The sequence below is a fragment of the Hyperoodon ampullatus genome (genome assembly GCF_949752795.1).
Source record: "Hyperoodon ampullatus genome assembly, chromosome: 8".
In the NCBI taxonomy this organism is placed as follows: Eukaryota; Metazoa; Chordata; class Mammalia; order Artiodactyla; family Ziphiidae; genus Hyperoodon; species Hyperoodon ampullatus.
Genome location: NC_136921.1, coordinates 2,912,753 through 2,931,904, shown reverse-complemented (window position 1 = coordinate 2,931,904; position 19,152 = coordinate 2,912,753). Strand labels below are relative to the sequence as shown.

Sequence of the window (19,152 nt, the reverse complement as noted above, 5' to 3'; positions counted from 1 at the left end):
CTGTAACGGGGGGTGGGGCGGGAACAGGGTCAAGGGGAAGGAGGCAGGTCTGATTTCAAGGTTTCAGATGAACCTCTTCTTCCTCGGGTCTCAGTCCTGCAGAGCGCGGATTGTGACATGCTCCAGCTTCTGAGTCAGTGGATACACGATTTCAAATATGAGCTAACAGTTCATGATGCTTCAGGGTTTCGATACTGTTACATTTAGAGTTTCATTTTGCTTTCAAGTTTTAGGCTTTGAAGTTTTTGATTTAATTTTGTTTTATTTGTGTAAAATATCCCCTTATGTAAAATATTCACATGGTTCCAAGGTGAAATGTACCAAACAAGATATATTCAAATGGTTTTTCATATGATATTTACCCCACGAGTAATCTTTAAAAAAAAAAAAAAGTTGATCACTTGTCCCAATATAAAAAAAGTATTTGTACTTAGTCTACAATAGGCTGAGAGAATTGCTTTGATCTTTTATCATATAATGATTATCTGAAGCTGTTTCAGTATAGAGAGTGAAAGAATAAGAACTAAGTATTCCTCCTCACCCCCAGCCCCCCACCCCTTTAGAACAGGATAGCTTCTTAGGGCAGAGAATCACTTTAACATAAAACCACTGGTTTTCAACAGGAGGACTTGTCAAAAAAATTTTGGAGACTAAGAAAGATTATGAGAAGTTGCAACAGTCACCCAAACCTGGAGAGAAGGTAACAAAATGATTTTTGTAAACAGTGGCATTTTAGCAGTCTGTTTCACACATTTACATTTAAAAATTAGAAGCATCTTTCAAATGTTGTGATTATCAGTAATGTCTGTTTACATGTTTACAAGCCTCTTCCCATTTGCCCCACCCTCCAGTTGGGAGGATAGAAGATTTGGGGCTTTTGGGGTGCGACGTTGCTTCCCTGGACCCACATCCAGTCCCGTCCTGGGTGGGGCAGTGGCCTTGCTTGGGAGCTCAGGAGTCAGGGTCCAAGGCCTGTTCTGCTCTGACCCCCTGTTGACCCCTTCCTGCCTGGTGCATCCCTTCTCCCTGCGCAGAGTGGACAGGCTGTCCGCATGGCCCTGGCTGATGACAAAGTAAGAGTCGGGGGACGTTTTCAGGGCTGGCTTTTAAATACACGTGCTATTTGTATGTGGCCTCCAGCCATCTCTCTTACAGGTGTGTGATGTGGCTTTGTTGGAACCCACGGCCTCCTACCAGCCACTGCCCTTGGGCACGTGACCTGGGGTGGATACCTGCAGGCCGGGTAGTGTGCCTCAAATGCCACGGTGAGGTTTCCGTTATCATGCCTTAAAAAAAGAATAAATCTTCATTTTGGGGTTTTTTGTTTTTTGGGTTTTTTTTTTTGGTACGCGGGCCTCTCACTGTTGTGGCCTCTCCCGTTGCGGAGCACAGGCTCCGGACGTGCAGGCTCAGCGGCCATGGCTCACGGGCCCAGCCACTCCGCGGCACGTGGGATCTTCCCGGACCAGGGCACGAACCCGTGTCCCCTGCATCGGCAGGCGGACTCTCAACCACTGCGCCACCAGGGAAGCCCTATTTTGGGGTTTTTTAACAGAAGTTTCTTGGTTAGTTAGCTTTATCAGCAGCCAACAGTTCCAGTAAGTTTTACATACACACTCCCACAGACACTTTTCTTTCCTTCCAGTTGAATGAACGGTTATTTGTTTTAGATAATTTTGCTTAAAATGTCCTGGTTTGGCGTGCAGATACGGCCTGCAGGATTAATAGCTACTGAGGAGAGCTGCATGTAGAGCCCACCGTTAGAGGGAGCCCTTTACAGCAGTAACGGGAGAGTAGCGTAGCCTGAGTTCTGCGGGCAACACCACTGCCAGCTCTTCTGAAAGGAGAAAAACTCTTTCTGCGGTTTATTGTCTATTGCTGTGGAATTTTAATATGTCATAGTCCTTTTCATAGGCCTGAGGACTTGTCCCGGTGTCCCTGGCAGTGTTTCTGCAACCCTGTCAGAAACCTCCAGTGTGGGCCCCGGGCTGTTACTGTAGGTAACCTTTGAAGCTTCAGTTGGTTTAAATTTTATAGCTATGTTTTTCTGCAAAGCACACTAGGCCTGTGTTCCAGTTTCCTCTGAAGAGTAAATTTCAGATTAGTAGATCTTCTGACTTCAGAAGATAAAAGGGAAAAAATTCCCTTGTTTGGTGAACATTTGCTGCTTTAAAGAAGTACAGTTTGTGAGTGTTCTAAAGTCAGGGGTGATGTGTATTACAGTTGGGAGGGAAAAGTCAGCAAGTTTCACTGCTTTTTTTTCTTTGGTATGTTATAGACATCAGATTTAAATTTAACTTGCGGGTCTTCTAAAAACATTTTAATTAGATTTTCAAAAATAAGTTAAAATGTATAGGAAAAGTTGAAGTCCTTTCTGTCCTCGCTCTAATCCTGTTCTCACGAGGGCAAAACCACTAAGATGGATTCGGTGCGCTCCTTACTTTTATGTGTATCTGCATTGCTTTATGAGTTTGTAAGTTTATCCTGTTGTTGATTTGTTGTGTAAGTTGCTTTCTTCAGACAGCGTGATGCTTCTGAGACCTGCCTGTTTTGATACCAGTAGATCTAGTTTATTCACTTTAATTGACAAATGGTATTCCAGTGTTTGTCAGTAATTAATTCCTTTACTGATGGACATTTAGGATTCTTCAGCCTTTCGCTGTTGTGAACAGTGCTTCCACAGGCTCCTTTGCGTGTGTCCTGGCACACAAGAGCCAGTGTCTCTCTCCAGCAGTGGTCAGGAAACGTCTTCTGTAAAAGGCCAGATAGTAAATATTTAAGGCTTCAGAGCCATACAGTGTCCGTTGTAACGTCTCATCTCTGCTGACGAGCAAACGGCTGTATACAGCATACATACCAGTAAACAGATGTGTGGCCACGTTCCAATGAGACTGTATTCATAACAGCAGAACCAGGCCTGGGCCTGTGACTTGCGACCCCCGTACTTTAGAGGCCGTGCCAGACCTGGAATTGCTCTGCCAGAGCGCGGGCAGAGGTGCAGTTTCACCAGGTGCTGTCCAAGGCGGTACCGATTTGTTCTCCGAATGGAAAGGAAGTCTCTGTTGCCACACATCCGTGCAGCCACAGCCAAGATAACGAACATGCCCACCGCCCTCAGAAGTGGCCCTTGGGCATCCCTCCCACCCACTTCTCTCCATGTCCCCCCCTCCCCCCAGTCCCCAGCAGCCGCTCATCTGCCTTCTGTCACTTTAGTTTGCGTTCCTAGAACTGGATATGAATGGACTCAGTTGGTATATACTTTTCATTGGGTCTGGCTCCTTTTATCCATCCTGATTGTTTTGAGATATCTCCACGTTGCATTGTGTATCAACAGTTCACTTTTTCTTTTACTGCTGAGTAGTAAGTAGTCGGCGGTGTGGGTGTACCGCTGCGTGCTTACCCATGTATCAGCCAAGGAACATCTGGGTTGTTTCCAGTTCGGGACTGTTGCAGACAAAGCTGCTGTGAACAAGTCTTTGTGTAGACAAATACTTCATCCCATTGGGTAAGTACTTAGGAGTGGGCCTGCTGGGTCATGTGGTAAATGTGTGTTCACCTTTTTAAAACACTGCCAGACTGTCTTCCAGGGCGGCTGCACCACCTTCCGTTCCAGCCAGCAGTTGAGTTCCAGTTCCTCCACACCCTGATCAACACTTGGGATGGCCAGTCTTTTTAATTTCCTGTGGTTTTGATTTGCATTTTCTTAGTTGCTAATGATGTTGAACGTCTTTTCTGTGCTTATTTTTCCATTCTAATATCTTCTTTGGTAAAGTGTCCAAATTTTTTTGCCCCTTTTAAAATTAGGCTGGTGGTTTTCTTCCTGTTGAGTTCTGAGAATTCTTCTTATATTCTGGATACGAGACCCTTATCAGACATGATGTGCAAATATTTTCATCCAGTCTGTGGCTTGTCTTTTCCTTCTCTTAACAGCGTCTTTCAAAGAGCAGAAGTTTAAAATTTTAAAGCAGTCAGATGTAGTGGTTTGCTCTTTTTGTTGGTTGTGCTTTTGGTGTTGTGTCTAAGAAGTCTTGCCTAACCCTCAGTCATAGAGGTTTCTTCATATATTTTCTAGAGGCTTCATAGCTTTAGGTTTTATATTTTGAGTTAATTTTTGTATAGAATGCGAGGTATATTGAAGTTTATTTATTTGTTTTTGCATATGGTATCCAAATGTTCCAGCATCATTTGTTAAATTGTCACCCTTAACAAATTTTTTGGCCAATCTGAAGGATGTACGATTGTATCTTCTTGTTTCTTTAATTTAATATTAATAGCAACTCACATTTGTTGCCTCCCTTTGTGCTAGGGGCTTTGTATTGATTGCTCTGGCCTCATATCAACTGTCTGGTGTCGGTTCAGTCACAGTCCTGTATGCAGAACTCCTGATGCCAGAAGTATTTGGATTTAGAAATGTGATGTGGTACATATACTGTATATCCTCTAATCCCTGTTGAGGTTAGAGGTAATCAAATGCATGAACAGTTCCACAACAGCATGGATTAAGAGTCCCACTAAGGGGGTGGGCAGAATGCTAAAAATAACCTCACATGAGTTTTGGTGCCAAGTTTATGAAAAATCTTTCCATTTTCAGTGCTTGTGGGTTTTGGAATTGACACTGTGGTTTCTTCTTGTGTGTTGCCTGTTCACATCTTTGCCCACTTTCTTTAGTGGTGTTTTTCCTTTTGTTGTGTGTGTGTGTGTGTGTGTGTGTGTGTAAAATGGTTGCATATGTCATATATCCTATAATAATAAATATCATATGGTATATGTTATGGTTGCATATATTATTACATGTGTCATGGAATAATCCCTTGTGTCTCATGCTGTAAACATCTTCCCAGTCTGTTACTTGTCTAACTTAATGTCTTTTTATATACAGAACTTTTCTATTTTGATATAAAATTTAATCAGCCTTTTTCTTTATAAGTTGTTTTGCTCTTGCGTTAAAAAAAAAAAAAAACTGTCCTATCCTGGTAATAGAGATGATCTCAATAGTTTTCTTAAAATAGTTTGTTTTCTTTTTTACATCTAGGTCTCTAATCTGGAGTTTTTGTTTATGTCGTGGGTAGGGATCTGCTTGTTTCCTCCTTGTAAGTGGTGCCACCCTCTAGTGAACCCAGACCCCTCGTGTGTGGGTGTATTTCTGGGCTCTGCTGTGTTCCTCCTGTTTTAAGTCCTATGTTTTTATGTCTGGGAAAGACCTTCTAATTGTTCCCCTCCACTCCTCCCACCCCCAGGTTGTCTTGGCTATTCTTTTTTTTTTTTTCCAGTATGCGGGCCTCTCACTGCTGTGGCCTCTCCCGTTGCGAAGCGCAGGCTCAGCGGCCATGGCTCACGGGCCCAGCCGCTCCGCGGCATGTGGGATCCTCCTGGACCGGGGCACGAACCTGTGTCCCCTGCATTGGCAGGCGGACTCCCAACCACTGCACCACCAGGGAAGCCCTTGGCTATTATTCTTAAATCTTTCTGGCTTTGTATGAATTTTAGAATCAGTTTGTGTGGTTCCATTAGAAATCCTACTGTGATGTTGATTGGAATTGTTTTCATCCTTCTTGATTTTGCTTTGGCTGCTCACTCTTGCTCCATTGCCTGGCCTCCCTATGTAGCAGAACTCCTCGGTGGAATTGGATGTACTCACCAGCTACAGCTCACCCCTTCCCATCCTCTCGTGAATGACTCTTCTGAGTTGCTCTTGTCAAGGTCACCTGCCTTCCTGGTTGTTAAATCCTCCTCGTGTCATTCTCAGTCCTCATCTTACTGGAATTAGCAGCAGCACCTCATTCACTTGGGCGCTCTTCCTTGATGTGCCTTCTCCCTTTGGCTCCCAGGACAGCAGCGTGCCTCTCTGGTGCCCCTGCTTGGTGCCAGTCACACCTGCTTGGTGCCGGTCACCCCTGCTCAGTGCTGGTCAGCTCTCCTCTGTCTCCATTGCTGGTTCCTCCTCCTCTCTCACTTTTCTTAGTATTGGCATCTACGTTGCTAGCTTTTCTGTTCTCTCAGACTGGTCCTTTCTGTTTGTTTTACCAAGTCACTTTCCTAAGTGAGTCTATTCCATTTCCTATTTCTTTTTAAGTTTATTATGGTAATTAATATTTGAATCAGTTAGGATTAGGGTTACCTGTGGGTGGAGGAAAGATCTGAAGCAATAGTGGCTAAAGTGAGGTGGAAGGTCACGAGTCAGTCTGGAGGTGGTGGTGATCCAGACCCTTCTGCCTCCTTCCTCCATGCGTGACTTCCATCTCTCAGGGCATGTCATGGGCCACAATAGCTGTCGGCTCTAGCCTTCACGACTGCGTTCCAGCCAGCAAGAAGGAAAAGGGAAGTAGGAGAAGGGCCCACCTCTTCTCTTTTAGGCTATTTAATGGAAGTGATGCACACTACTTCTACTTACATTATATTGGCCAGATCTTTGTCACGAAGGGGTCTGTGAAGTGACACCTTTATTCCAGGCATCCGTTTGCTTAGCTAGCAATCAGAGGTTCCATTAATACAGACTAGAACTTGCCAAATTTTCTCATTGCCTGGCATGGTCAGAAAATGATGTTTTTGCAAGGCACTTGGGTAAGTGGCGGAGGCTGCCTGCCTGGCTAGGGGCCGAGGGTTCTGGAACCAGCACGGCTACCACATGTGGGCTGCACACAGGGCAGGAAGCTTTGCTATAAGTAGGGAGATCAGACACGGGGGTCAACCAGCAGTCCCTTCCCCGGTGCTTCTCTAGGAAGTTGCTTATTTCATGCACATTTTACAGAGTCATGGCAAAAAGATGTTTTGAGATACTTTTATGATTTAAAAACTATATCTATAGTTATAGTTTTCCTTTTCTTCCAAAATTTTTGCGTCTTTTTTCCTTTGATAAAACTTTGAAAAAACTATTGAAGGAGACACCCTCTAGCAAAGAATCACCTTTTGGTTTTGTAGATATTCACTTTTATTTTCATTTCATTGGTATCTACTGTTTATTCTTCCTCTTAATTTCTTTGGGTGTTTAGTTTTTCTAGCCTCTTGAGTAAAAGACACAACTCATTTATTTTTAGTCTTTATAATTTTAAACAAATATGTTTAAGACTGTACATCTCCCTTTAAGCATGCTTTATATCCTTAAGTTTAGAATTTTTTGAATACTAAAAACTCCATGAATTTTAATATGAAGTAGTTGGTTGTTATTTCTTTTTTAACATGTGGGCTGTTTCGGAGTCTGGTCTTTAGTTTTTTTTTGTTTTTTGCGGTGCGCGGGCCTCTCACTGTTGTGGCCTCTCCTGTTGCAGAGCACAGGCTCCGGACGCACAGGCTCAGCAGCCATGGCTCACGGGCCTAGCCGCTTCATGGCATGTGGGATCCTCCCGGACCGGGGCACGAACCTGTGTCCCCTGCATCGGCAGGCAAACTCTCAACCACTGCGCCACCAGGGAAGCCCTGGTCTTTAGTTTTTAAACATAAAGGTTTTTAAAAAGTTTTTTTTTTTTAACAGTATCTAATATAGTTGCATGTTCAAAGAATTTGGTCTGTATGATGTTGACTATTTGGAATTGAGACTTTCTTTGTGGCCTAGTTTGTGGTCAGTTTTTATAAATGTTTCAGAGTGCTTGCAGAGTATGTTTACTTTCTCTCTTTGGTGTCCACACTTCAGTGCACACTGTTGATTTCACGGAGAGGTGATTGGACGACTATGTGCAGACTGTATCTATCTATGATCATTATTGATTTTTATGTATTATTCATAATATTAATTGCTTATCTTCTTTATCTTATTCAAAAATTCAAATAGTAGGTGTTTGCTCTCACATAACTTGTAGTGTGCCCTCAGTTTCGGTACTTTTTATTTTTTTGGAAGGAGCACTCTTTTCAATGCTAAGGAAATACATATTTGTAATCTGGGCATCTCTCCAGCCTGTCTTTGAAGTTGTGTTGGAAGAAAAGCCGTTTCTTATTGTGCTAATGGACTTGAGGAATACATTATAGAATAAATATGTGAGTCAGATTGCTTTGAGCATTTTCTTCATCATCCTGACTTACTTGCTCTCTTTTCAAGAGGAAATATAAACTTTGTTAATAGTAAGATATTAGCCCATGCCAAGTATTTTTTTCCTTCAGATTTATGAAGTTTTTGAAAAACAACCAGAAAAGCAGTTTTATTACAGTGTTCCTTATGCTTTAAAAATGCTTGCTTTTTAAGCTTTATAAATGAAGATGCTTTGGAGAATAACCAGCAGTGTCAAGGATGGTTCACTCAGTTTAAAGTACCATTTAAAGATTTCTCACTCCTAATTTTTCAGTCTCCTTTTATACAGTCTTCTCTCGGGTGCTTTTTCATTTTATATCTGTTCTGTGAATGTTAAAGTTCAGATGCTTTTTCTTTGCATTTAAATTCTTTATTTTGAAATAGACTCAGAGAGTCTATTTCTCTTCGTAGATTTCTTTCTCTTCGTTTATTTAAAGTTTTGGTGATTTTACTCTCTTCATCTTCTCGGTCACATAAACCATCTATTGTACTGGGACTGCTAGAGGTCATACATCTCTTCAGATGAGAACCTGAGCGTGTGTTGAATTGGACCTGCATGTATGTATTTCACTGCCCTTCTGAAGGAAAGCTGTCATAAGGATCTAAGGTGGCACCCACACATCATAGAGATTATGGATGACTGTCTTAAAGAAGCACTTATTTGGGCATATGAGAACCTCTTGTATCTTGAAATGCCTCTTGATGGATAAAATGATCTTATCACAAACATGTTATATTTTAATTGTAATAAGTAGAATATAGCTAATAGTAATTACCTAAATTCTTATATGAAAGTCAGGGGTTTTGGTCATATTCTCTTTTACTTTGGTGATCTGAATAGGTCGTCAAGTTATTTCTTACTTTGGTAGCTAGATGGTGCAATTTCATTACAAATTCCTTAACCCTGTTAGAAAACTGCTATTCCAAATCCCTGCTTAACTGAAATTCTGCGCCTGATAAATGTATTCTTAGTTTGGAAGTTCATGGTCCTAGTATTATTGGATGTTCTTTTGCTAAGAATATTGTTCCTGTTTAAATTGCTATGAAAGAAATAAAAGGGGACGTATGCTACGATAGTTCCTCACTGGTGAGCCTTTAATAGCTAAACTGGGGAACCACTGAAATTGATCGTAATCATGAAGAGTTATAGGGTTTTTGTATTTCTTTCTTTATTTATTTGGAAATAAGGGGATAGTTTTACGTTCCCAAGTAGTGCAGTGTTTTCCAATACATAGGCTGGGGATTTGGAGTTTTGGATATAAAATTAAAACAGGGGCTTCCCTGGTGGCGCAGTGGTTGAGAGTCCGCCTGCCAATGCAGGGGACACGGGTTCGTGCCCCAGTCGGGAAGATCCCACATGCTGCGGAGCGGCTGGGCCCGTGAGCCATGGCCACTGAGCCTGCGCGCCCGGAGCCTGTGCTCCGCAATGGGAGAGGCCACAACAGTGAGAGGCCCGCGTACCGCAAAAAAAAAAAAAAAAAAAAAATTAAAGCAGCATTATCAACAGTATCACTTCAAAATACTTACAGATAATATACCATGGATATATTATAGACAACAAAAGTGGTTTAGGAACCATCAAAACATTATATGTATCTGAACTTTGTGAAAATAATTATGAGGACACAGGCCTTCTTTGTATATCCTGTGATGTGGTTTGTTACGTGGATGAGGAAACTTTACCTGAAAAAATATATATGTGACTTAACAATTTGGATTATAAGAATGAGCTATAGTCTTATAAACATTTCCAAATTGAATGGTCATCATTTTCTCGTTAATATGTTTACTCAGTGAATGATAATGTGACAAATAAATATTTTTACTCAAAATGTCAACTTAAAATTCATATCATATTATATCTGTACTTTCCTAGATTTTAGTTCTGTCGTGATAAGTAATTTTGGCCTCAATTCCAAAGTTCTGTGCTTTGCATAAAAAATATCTTTAGTTTGATTGATTTTGACAGCCTAAGCCTGTAGATGGACATTCAGTTACAAAGTAGTATGGAGCCTGGGGTTTAACTATACTCACTGTGACACGTTAATGAACGCAGGAGGGGACTGTGCTATGGAAGCCACAGGGTGGACGTCAGTTGGTTAGGGTTAGGATTCAGAGTGAGTTTAGACAAATTGACTGTAGAAGAGTGCAGGGGGTAGTCTTGGGAGCAGAAAGTAGACAAATAAGAGAGATTTCGTCACATGTCACAGAAGCTCCAGCTGCAGACTCTGGCTCTGTCGACAGGAAGAGACTGCAGGTGCACTGCCCTGACTGAAGGGTAATTCTCGCTAGTTTGTGGAGGTAGGAAGGCTAGAAAATATCCATGATGTCATGGATGTCATGAAACTGTTTTTTTTTTTTTTTTTTTTTTTTTTTTGCTGTACGCGGGCCTCTCACTGTTGTGGCCTCTCCTGTTGAGGAGCACAGGCTCCGGACGCGCAGGCTCAGTGGCCATGGCTCACGGGCCCAGCCGCTCTGCGGCATGTGGGATCCTCCCGGACCGGGGCACGAACCCGTGTCCCCTGCATCGGCAGGCGGACTCTCAACCACTGCGCCACCAGGGAAGCCCCACGAAACTTTTTTAAGGAAAAAAAAAAAACACATTAGAAATCAAGGCTTACAAGGAGTGGCGTAAAAATCATCTAGCTGAGCCACTGCCGGCTCAGCCTGCCTTGGCTGGCCTGCTGGTGCAGGTCTGGCCTGGTCCCCTGAAGCCCAGCACAGAGCAGCCTTGCAGGGCGGGTCCCCAGTTGTCTCTGCTGGTCCAGGTGGACTGCAGGTCCGTGGGTGACAGAGGTAGGAGAGCCACGTTCCCCGTGCAGCACCTCCTGTAATCTCACCACCTTGCTCAGAGCCCTGCCTGGTACCATCGACGATTTACAGTGGGCCTTCTGCACCCATGGGGTCTGAATCCAGAGATTCAACCAACCTTAGACAGAAGATATTTCAAGAAAAAAAAATTCCAGAAAGTTCCAAAAAGCAAAACTTAAATTTGCAGTGCTGGCAACTGTTTACATGGCATTTACATTAAATTTACAGCTATTTATACAGCACTTATACTGTATTAGGTGTTATAAATAATCTAGAGGTGATTTAAAGTATACGGGAGGATGTGCCTTGGTTATATGCAGATAGTTTGCCATTTTACATAAGGGACTTAAGCATCCGAAGATTTTGGTGTCTGGGGTTGGGGGGTGGTCCTGAACCAATCCCCAGATACTGGGGGAGGACTGCACTGCTGAGGAAGTTGGGGTCCGGGCATCTACGTACCTTGCCGAGGTCTCACGCACAAGGCCTGGGGCCCAGCTCTTATTCCACTCCTGGGCAGAGGGTCTTAACGCAGTAGGGCCCGTGGGCTGCTTGGGGACACATCTCAGATTCACCAGAAACCGCCCCTCCCCGCCCCCCCCAGTTTTCAGGGGCAGAACCTGTGCTGTGTGGATTGGGTGGAGCAGCTCATTCCTAGAACTGGTTTAATCCTGAAATCCATATGTCTTTGTCTTCACTTTAAACAAAGACATTTATTTCCTGGTAACTATTCTTATTCTTAGTTATTTTTGTCCATCCTGAAACATACCCATTTGTGCTTACTGTTTTAAGTGAGAAACATATTTATTTTATTTTGCTAGTTCCCGTCTCTTTATTGTTCCTGTGTGTTTACTTATGACTTGAAAAGCAGCTTCCAGGGAAGCTCTGTTGCTGGAGGGACCAGACCTGGATGAATAAATTAGGTTTCCTTGAGTTTCTAATGTAATCTGGGCCACATGGCCATGTCAGCGAGACCGAGCTGGAGGAACCAAGGGCACGGCCCTGCCGCTCTCCTGGGGTCCGGGTCACAGGGGTGCTGTAGAGTCAAGGAAAACTGAAATGCTTGGCATTGAAATACTTGATTTCCTACTTATAGCAGTGATGCATGTATAATTTTTCATATTGGAGCATTATCAAGGTTTTCTGATCAAATCTCTAAAACATTCCTTCTGGCCGAAGACCTCTCCCCAGCAGGAGGAACCCTTTAATGACTAATAAAGCCTTTCCATAATCCTTGTTGTCACAGAGGCCAGGACTGATGGCCACTTAGTGAAGGGCTTGTTTTATGTCAGGGTTTTGCTCTACATAAGCTATAAATTTTAGAGAATATTCTTAAATCCCTTAAAGAAAAAAAGATCTTAAAATAAAGTAGAAATGTGTATTTTTTTTAGACATTGCTATTTATAAATTATTTACAAATAAATACACTGTATCCTAATACTCTTCCATGGGTACTCCATATTACAAACAAGATGTGTTATAAAAGTTTTATTTGTTAGGTTTTGAAACTCAGGAGTAATTTCTGCATATTAATATTTGTGAGACTGATTAGGTTTCCAGGTAGCTTTTAAAAGCTTTACCATACTACAAATAGAGTCACTTGCAGTGAAAAATGATAGACAATTATGTTGTAATAGTAACAGCTAAACAAGGCAAAGAAAATACTTTTAAACAATTTTAAAAGATACTTTTGAAGAAAAGCCGATTTAGAAGCAGGTCAGACATTTAAAGTTGTGAGGACCACTTCTGAGCACTTTCAGATACTTCAGAGATGACTGATCGGGATGTTTAATGTGAAAAAGGAGTATATGTGTCATGGCCCTCCTTCCAGGGCCCCCTATCCCCCCACTCTGCTCCTCTGGTTAGTCTTGGCTCCGCATTCAGCCCTCGAGTGCGTGAAGCCGGCTTAGGTTCTAGGGAAGGAAGGCCTTCTCCGAAGCCCATCGTGGGGTGGCAGCAGTAGTCATCGTGCCCCAGAGTTGGTGAGCTTCTGTTGTGGGCCAGGCCCTGAGCCACGTGCCTGGATATGTTGCCACAGTTAATTCTCACAGTAATCTGACACTTAGAGAAAAGTTGCACGTAGGATACAAAGAAGTTTCCCCTCTGAACTCTCTGAGAACGAATTGCTGATATCACTCCCGGATACTTTCCTGAGTAAGTTCTCTGAACAAGGGCGTTTTCATCACTACAACAGGGCCACCTTCCCCAGGAAGTGAGCACTGCTACATTGTTACCATGGTTTGGGTGGGAATAGCCCAGAAGCAAGGCCCTGCTCTTCTCACTGGGTCCTATCACGGGGCATGTGTTTTAATCTGTCCCGTTACTGCTAGTGCTGCCTCGGATCTCGTGTGTCTGCCAGGCTTCTCCACTGTCAAGTTACTTTTTGTAATAAATAATGCTTTGTGGGGAAGTGCTTTGGAACCAGGTAAGTATCCTGTTCTTCACTAACTTTCAATGTAATTATTTATATCACTATGGGCTCATGGTTTCCAATTTAGTTTTATCGTTATCTTAACGCTCAAATGGCCTCTGACTTGGCCAGTGGGGGCTCCTTCAGACTGGCTTCTGTGTGCTTTCACTCTGGCCCTGTCATTCTTTGAGTTCTTCCTTTCTTTCTGGTTCACCAAGATGTTCTAGGCCTTGCCTGTACTTGCCCTGCCTCAGCCCTGGCATGAGCCGTTTCTCCTGGTTCCTCGCACTGGAGAAGGGTCTTTAGAAACCGAGATCTGCTCACTGGGCGTGCTCACTGCTTTTGAAGTGTTTCTGCTGTCAGGCCCTCTCGCTGGTCAGAGCTAAAGAGAAAAAGTGTGTGAGTGTGTGTGTGAGTGTGTGTGTGTGTGTTCCAGTTTTCTGTTTCTGTATTTGTATTTCTCTTTTCCAACGGTGTGAAACCTGGCTCTTACTGTCCTTTGTAGATGAACTTATACATGAATCCCCCTTGCATGTAGCCGGTCCCCGTTGCTGCTGTTATCCCAGGCCTGTGTGGCTGCCCTCTTCACCCACCTTGGGTTCCAGCAGCCCTCGCCGGAACACCAGTGTGACCGCTGCCCTGTGGACGAGCTCCCCATTGCTCCTGGACTAGCCAGTCTCCCCGCGTAGGTGCCCGCTCTGCAGCCTGCGTTGACTGCTGCTCCCTTCCTCCCTTTCCCCTCCCCACCCTGGGCCCCCGAGGCTTCCCACCCCGTGCAGATGCTTTCCTTGCTCTGCCCTTCAGGGCTGAATGGTTCAGGAGGGAAAGGGGCCAGGAAAGGCCACTTACTGACGTTCCCTCGGAAGGGACTCTCGTAAGGTGAGCACCCGTGCGTCTCACTTCCCCCTCCCGTGGCTCGCATAGTATCGGACATAAGTGAGTGATCATTACCTGTTGACTAGGTGAATTTCAGAGCTACTGAACAACAGTTAGAAGAGAAAGAGGGACATGGAAGAGAAGGAATGCTAACACGTGAGGAAGCCCTTGGCAGAGATGAAATAAACAGTAGTGGCTGCAGCCTCAGGAGCCGCATGCTAAGCTGCTGGGTGGTGCTTCCAGCCCCTCCAGTGGAGCTCTCCTGGCACAAAGCCCTGGATGGCCAGACCGCAGGCCGTCGGGTGGTGGAGAGCAGGCACAGCCCCCTTGCTCTGCGGTTTTCTGCCACAACTTGGAAGTTTGTGGTTTGAACAGTGATTCAGATTTCCAAGTAAAGTGTGATAGGCATGACGCTTAAATGGTTTTCTGACCTAGATTAATGTGATGTTAAACACAAAAGTATGCTTTTTAAGAGGTGCTTTGGTACTTTCACAAAAGCAAGAAGCTTAACCTGCGGTGGGCCTGCACTTAAAATTATGTTCTGGGTAAAAAGAGAACTCACAATATTGGCAGTATTGTTGGGATTGAGGTGTTTTTTTGTTTGTTTGTTTTTAACTATTCTATAGGTATACCGTAGGGCAAGAAACAATAGGTTCTTTTTTTTTTTTTTTTGGCGGTACGCGGGTCTCTCACTGTTGTGGCCTCTCCCGTTGCGGAGCACAGGCTCTGGACGCACAGGCTCAGCGGCCATGGCTCACGGGCCCAGCCGGTCCGCGGCATGTGGGATCTTCCCGGACCGGGGCACGAACCCGTGTCCCCTGCATCGGCAGGCGGACTCTCAACCACTGCGCCACCAGGGAAGCCCCAATAGGTTCTTTTCAAAGGAACCGAAGTCAGATTTGCTTTTACACTTCTCAGCAGCCCTAAATGCCCGAAGAAAATGGAATAATAATAGTGGTTATAGCATTTGGAGAGAAACAAATTGACCCAAGATGCTTATTATTTAGTCAGGTTGGCATCTCATATGCAGAAATAATGAAAGACATACCCAGATAATGCAAGGGCTCAAAAAGTATTGCTCTTGGATTCTTCTTGGAAAAAATGATTGCCTAAAATATAGACTATCTAGATAACTAAGAGATCAAAAAAAGCAGCCCAAGCCCACCCCTCTGGAAAGGGGAAAGTAGGCCTGGCCAGTGTAGGAGCCACTGGTCAGATGCATTTGGGCACCTGGAAGTGGCTGGTCTGAACTGGAAAGTGTGCTGTAAGCTTAACAGACGCAGCGGGTTTATAGAAGTCATAGAAGGAAAGAAGACAGAAACCATCTCGTTAGTAATTTTTATATTGACTGTGTGTTGGAACAAGATTTTGGACAATGTTAATTAAAACTCTATTGAAGTTAATTTCACCTATTTCTTTCCCCTTTTTTAACGAAACTAGAAGAAAATGTTAAGTTACATATGTGGCTCACGTGTTTGTAATGGGCATCCTTGGTGTGAACAAAATGAATTAAAATTGAGCATTAAAACCAGTGAAGCAAAGAGAATTTGAATGGGCTACAGAATTACATGTGAAATCCTTAAGACAACTTTCAAAACATCAGTTGTATAGAAAAATAACACAGTAGCAGGTAGTGGGGTGGAGAGTCAAGGGAGGTCAAGTCGCATGAAAGGCGTCATTTATTCACGTTTCCTCGTCCTTCTGCAGTGTCTCTTGATGACTCAGTTCTTAATTTTAATCTAGTCAAATTTTTCAGTCTTATCCCTTATCATTAGTGCTTTCTGTGTCTTCGTTAAGAAATCCTTGTCTCTTCTAAGGCCAGAAAGGTATTTATTCTCTTTAAAAAACGAATGCTTTGTTAGGACATTTAAGTCCTTGATCCATGTGGAGTTGATTTTCCTGTATTCCTTGAGGCAGAGATACAGTTTTTCTCCCCAGTTTTTCCTCCTTTCCACACTGATCTGTGACGCTGCCTCTGCTGTATATGAAGGCTCTTCCTGGATTCTCTACACGAGAGGCTTGCAAACTTTTTCTGTAGAGGGCCAGGTAGTAAATATTTTCGGCTATGAGAGCCGTGAGGTCTGTGCCCAGTACTCAATGTGGCCATTGTAGTGAAAGCAGCCGTAGACAACACGCACATGAACGTATCCATATATAAACTTTTATTTATGGACACTGAAATGTGAATTTTATAGGACTTTCGTGTGTGTCACAGAGTATTATTCTTTAAATATTTTTTCAAGTGTTTAAGAAAGTGAAAGGTCACCATTCTCAGCTCATGGGCTATATGAAAAGCAGGCGGTGGGCCAGCCTGCGGGCTGCGGGCTGTGGGCTGCACTGTCTCACTGGCCCTGCCCTGTCCACCCTGCTTCAGTCCCTGTAGCTTTATAATAAGGCCCCACGTCTGGGAGTTTGGCTGTTACTGGCCCTTTCCACTGCCACGTAAACGTTATAACCAGCTTCTTGAGTTCAGTGGGCATATTCATGCACAAGATTCTGCATTTATTTAGCCTTCTTTTGGGTCTTTCCGTAAATGTTGAGGATCTTCTCTGTAGAGGTTGTGCATGTCTCTTGTTAGATTCTGTCTGGGTACTCCAGAGTTCGTTCAGTTATTGTAAGTGCTGTATGTTTAGAAACTGTTTTCTGTTTGTTGCTGGTAGGTAGGAGTGCTGTTGATTCATAACCAGCTTCCTCGATAAACGGATTATGTTCCAAATGCGTCTGTTGATGCTTTTGTGTCTATGCTGTAACAGCCACTGGATACTAAGGTGGATGATATTGAGATGCAGATGGGGGTGCCTCCAAGAGGCTAAGGGACTGGTCAGCGCGCAGCGGGGACTCCCACCCAGGCCTTCTGACCCCAGCCCATGTGCCACCTCGAGTCAAGGCGGCTTCACCTCCTCCTCTCCTGTCCTCACGGTTTTCTTTTTAGGGTCTAATTGCTCTGGCTGGGGTAGTAATGAAATAGTAGTAGTGAGAGTGAGCAATCTTGTTTCCTTCCTGATTTTTAATGGACATGATTCTAGAAGTTACCCCTTCCTGATATTATTGTAGCAAAAACAAGTTGAGAAAGTACGGTTTTTCCCAGTATGGGGCTTTTATCTTGAATGGGTGTTGATTTTATTAAATGTTCTTTCCACATTGATTGAGATGATTCTATTGTCTTGTTTTAATTTGATAAATGTCATTTATAGCTTTTCTCATATTAAACTATTCTTACATTCCTGGTATAAAACCAGCATTGCTATGATGTGCTATCTTTTTTATCCACTGCTAGATTCTAGTTGCTGATTAGTATTTTTCCACTTATATTCGTGGGTGAAATGGGCCCCTGATTTTCTTCCTCATGTGGTCTTCGTCTTGTTTTTGTCCCCAGGTTAAGAATGAATTGGGGAGTGTCCTTTTCTTCTCTCTGGAAGAGATTGTAGATGATGGAATGATACATTTCTTGACAGTTTGGTGGGACTCACCTGTGAAACCATCCGAGGGTGGTGTTTCTTTTGTGGGAAAAATTTAAACTACTGCTTTTATTTTTGTATTAATTGTGGGCGTATTCAGGCTTCTATTTCTTCCTGAGTCAGTTCTGGTTATTAATTTCTTTTAAACTATCAAGCTTATTGCAAAAAAGCATTTTAAAAAAAAATTATTTTATTATTTTATTTATTTATTTTTCAGCTGTGTTGGGTCTCCGTTGCTGCGCGCGGGCTTTTCTCTGGTTATGGCGAGTGGGGGCTACTCTTTGTTGAGGTGCGCGGGCTTCTCATTGCTGTGGCTTCTCTTGTTGTGGAGCATGGGCTCTAGGTACACGGGCTTCGGTAGTTGTGGCACACGGGCTCAGTAGTTGTGGCTCGCAGGCTCTAGAGCACAGGCTCAGTAGTTGTGGCTCACGGTCCCAGCTGCTCTGTGGCATGTGGGATCTTCCCGGACCAGGGCTTAAACCTGTGCCCCCAGCATTGGCAGGCAGGCTCCCAACCACTGCACCACCAGGGAAGCCCACAAAAAAGCTTTTGATAGAACTCTTAAACATCTGCTCTATTTGTAATTTAGGGTTTTTTTTTTAAATCAATAATATTACTTATTTGTGCTTTTTCCTTTTTTTTTAAATCACTTTTTACAGAAATTTGTCTGTCACTCTCTTAAAACCATCAAATTGTGGCTTTGTTGATCTTCACTTTGTATCTTTGATTTTACTTTTTGCTGATATTTCAAGTTTTCTTTATTTCCTTCCTTCTACTCTTTGAGTTTATTCTGTTTTGTTTTGTTTTGTTTTTTAATTTCTTAAGTTGGACACTTGTTACTAGTTTTTATTTAGCCTTTTAAAAAAACCTTAATATAAACTTGTTCTATGATTATAAGTTATTTTGTTTTAGAAGTCAGTATTTGGGACTTCCCTGGTGGTCCAGTTGTTAAGACTTCGCGATTCCACTGCAAGGGGCACGGGTTCATCCCTGCTCAGGGAACTAAGATCCCGCACAGCGCATAGCGCAGCCAAAGAAAAAACAAGTCAGTGTTCATTCACTCACCAGCCATTTATTGATCGATCACCTGCCATATCCTGGGCACTGTTCTAGGCATCAAATCAGAAATGGATGTTAAATGCTATCAAATATCTTTTTGGCAACTGTTGAGATTATCATATATTAATAGAATTCCTAATGTTGAGCAATTCTTACATTCCTAAAATAACCTTTGCTTGGTCATAGACTATTATTTGTCCACTGCAGAACTATATTCAATTTACTACTATTTTAAAATAGAAGTTTGTATCTTTATTCAAGTGAAATTAACCTGGGGTGTTTGTTCGAATGTGTCTGTGTATTGTCATTAGGTGTTACGATCAAGATTATGTTGGTTTTATAAAATTCGTTTTTTTCCTGTGCCCTGGACAGTTGAAGTCAGAGGCGTGATCTGGTTCACAGAGGTTCCATGGAGCCTTGAGGCTGGGTGCCCTTCCTTCTTCTCAGACAGAGGTTGGTCCCCTCGGGGGCTCCTCTCCCCAGGGCTGCTATCAGAAGCAGGAGCTCAATTCTTATCTGACTACAGCTTGAGAACCAGTAGC

At 43.2% G+C, this 19,152-nt stretch overlaps 1 protein-coding gene across 3 annotated transcripts in view; it reads left to right on the top strand.

Moving 5' to 3' along the window:
• TRAF3IP1 (TRAF3 interacting protein 1) overlaps window positions 1-19,152 on the top strand; it is a gene marked incomplete at its 5' end in the record, with an annotated part of 65,387 nt that overhangs the window by 29,430 nt on the left and 16,805 nt on the right. For all 3 annotated transcript variants that reach the window (XM_079710799.1, XM_079710798.1, XM_079710797.1), the window contains one exon: window positions 624-700. In XM_079710799.1, coding sequence (XP_079566925.1) covers window positions 624-700 — 77 coding nt within the window. The remainder of the gene's footprint in view (window positions 1-623; window positions 701-19,152) is intronic.